This window comes from Procambarus clarkii, chromosome 16, assembly GCF_040958095.1.
Source record: "Procambarus clarkii isolate CNS0578487 chromosome 16, FALCON_Pclarkii_2.0, whole genome shotgun sequence".
Classification (NCBI taxonomy): domain Eukaryota; kingdom Metazoa; phylum Arthropoda; class Malacostraca; order Decapoda; family Cambaridae; genus Procambarus; species Procambarus clarkii.
In genome coordinates, this window is record NC_091165.1 from 4,380,066 (window position 1) to 4,382,510 (window position 2,445).

Consider the following 2,445-nt stretch of genomic DNA (forward strand, 5'->3'; position numbering starts at 1 on the left):
GAGAGTTGTGAAGGTACTAACCAACCAGGGAAGAGTTGTCAAGTTCCTGTGGATTCCCTCCCATGTTGGAATCTATGGAAATGAACGCGCAGATGTGTTGGCAGCTGAAGGCGCTGAGGGAGACCATATTGAATACTTCATACCCAAGACTCTTCTAGAAATTAGAAGTATTATTAGGGAACATCATCGTCATCTGAACATTATGAATACAATCATTATGAACCCCCCCAAAAAAGAGAATGTGGTGGTTGCGGGAGAGAATTAATAATAGAGAAAAAACATCTTGGATACAAATGTCCACACGTACAGCAGCTTTTTGTTAACAACATATAATAAAGATGATTTATAATGTATCTTATCTACCATTTGACAGAGGCTGTTTACCTTGGAGACTGGTTGGAAATATATGAATTGAATTTCAAATCTTATTGTTCCTTCTATTACATTTTTATATATGACTAATAAATACTTCTATAATCATTGACACAATATTATTATTATCCCTTTCACAAGATGGAATTATTATGTTCATAAAGAGTTAAGGATTACAGGTTACCAAATTATACATTCACTCTTCCAATTAGAATGAGTAATAATGTTTTTTTTTTTTAATGGTTTATAATAATTTCAAAAATCCATATTCTTTTTTGACTCACAGTTTTGTTATAAGACAGAGCAGCTGCACACTTGCTTTACAGTTGCTCAGTTGCTCTCTCTCCACGTGACCAGGTTTGCGTTCTCTCTCTCTCTTTCTCTCTTCACACAATTAGGTCAATGTTTTTAATAATATTCCTTTACATAACGGATTTTTATTTAGTTAAAATCTAGCCAAGGAAACCTAGTCCCAAATTCAAGAGTACTTAGAAGTAACATTTTCGTTCCCCAGGATAGTGCGCTGAGAGCATGGATGGAGATCATGAGACGTTCCTCTTCACCAGTGAGAGCGTAGGCGAAGGCCACCCCGACAAAATTTGCGATCAGATCAGCGACGCAGTGCTTGATGCCCATCTTAGCCAGGACCCTGACGCCAAAGTTGCTTGTGAAACGTGTACCAAAACTGGTATGATCCTGATCTGTGGGGAGATTACGTCCAAGGCCCAAGTTAATTATCAACAAATTGTGCGTGATATTGTTAAGAAAATTGGTTTTGATGATTCACGAAAGGGCTTTGACTACAAGACCTGCAATATTCTTCTGGCCCTGGAGCAAAAGTGTGCGGAGATTGCTAATGGTGTACACATCGGGCGCAGTGATGACAACATTGGTTCAGGGGACCAGGGACTGATGTTTGGTTATGCCACTGATGAGACCGATGAGTGCATGCCCTTAACTATTATGCTGGCACACCGTCTCAATCAGAAGATTGCAGAGCTGCGAAGAGAAGGGACGTTCTGGTGGGCGCGACCTGACTGTAAGACTCAAGTCACATGCCAGTATGCCTTCGATGAAGGAGCTGTTATTCCCAAAAGAGTGAACACTGTTGTCGCTTCTGTACAGCACTCAGAACAAATTACTGTCGAAGCTTTGCGTGACGAGGTTATAGAGAAGGTCATCAAGGTCATTATTCCTGAAAAATATATAGATACTCAAACGAAATACCACATCAACCCTTGCGGAGAATTCATCATGGGTGGACCTCAAGGTAACGCTGGGCTAACTGATAGGAAAATCATCGTTGACACTTACGGTGGGTGGGGTGCTCACGGCGGGGGAGCGTTCTCTGGCAAAGATTACACAAAGATTGACCGCTCAGCGGCCTATGCCGCCCGATGGGTTGCCAAGTCACTGGTGAAAAACAAATTATGTAGACGCTGTTTGGTTCAGGTATCTTACGCCATTAGTGTTGTGCACCCCATAAGCATCAGCATCTTCCACTATGGCACCTCACAGTACACATCAAAACAGCTTCTGAAGATTGTTAACCACAACTTTGATCTACGACTAGGACATATTGTCAAGGAGCTGGGCTTAAAGAGACCAATTTACAGTGATACCTCGTGTTATGGACATTTTGGACGGCAACAGTTCTCTTGGGAGCAGCCCAAGAAGTTGACCATCCCTGAATTTTAGAGTCAAATAATTCTTAAGGATGACTATCATTTTTACGTTTTTCATCAAGTCCCTGTTAATATGGGAGAACACTGTGTCTATGCTTGATTCACAACTCTCCTAAACACGAGAGTGAAGTTATACAACTTGAGAACACTTTCCCACCAGGAGACTTGAACCCTAGCCAGCACAGAAGCCTGGGAACCTTTAATTTTATATTCAATTGATAATTTTATATACTTTTTTGACGTTTTATATACCAGAGTATATAAAATCTCCGGGCCTTTTATATATCAGAGTAAATAAAATTAAAATGACTCTATAAGACCAGCGTCTGGGTCAAGATAAATACGTTTTCTTCCACTAAACTGAATCCAGTTTTTTTTATCTTTTTTT

At 40.2% G+C, this 2,445-nt stretch overlaps 1 protein-coding gene across 1 annotated transcript; it reads left to right on the forward strand.

The window, feature by feature from the left end:
* Window positions 1-903: 903 nt before the first annotated feature.
* Window positions 904-2,058, forward strand: LOC123752276 (S-adenosylmethionine synthase-like; the record flags this gene model as incomplete). Its single annotated transcript, XM_045734335.2, has 1 exon — window positions 904-2,058. A coding segment is annotated over exon 1 (1,155 nt), but the record flags the coding sequence as incomplete, so codon positions are not given.
* Between the last annotated feature and the right edge of the window lie 387 nt (window positions 2,059-2,445).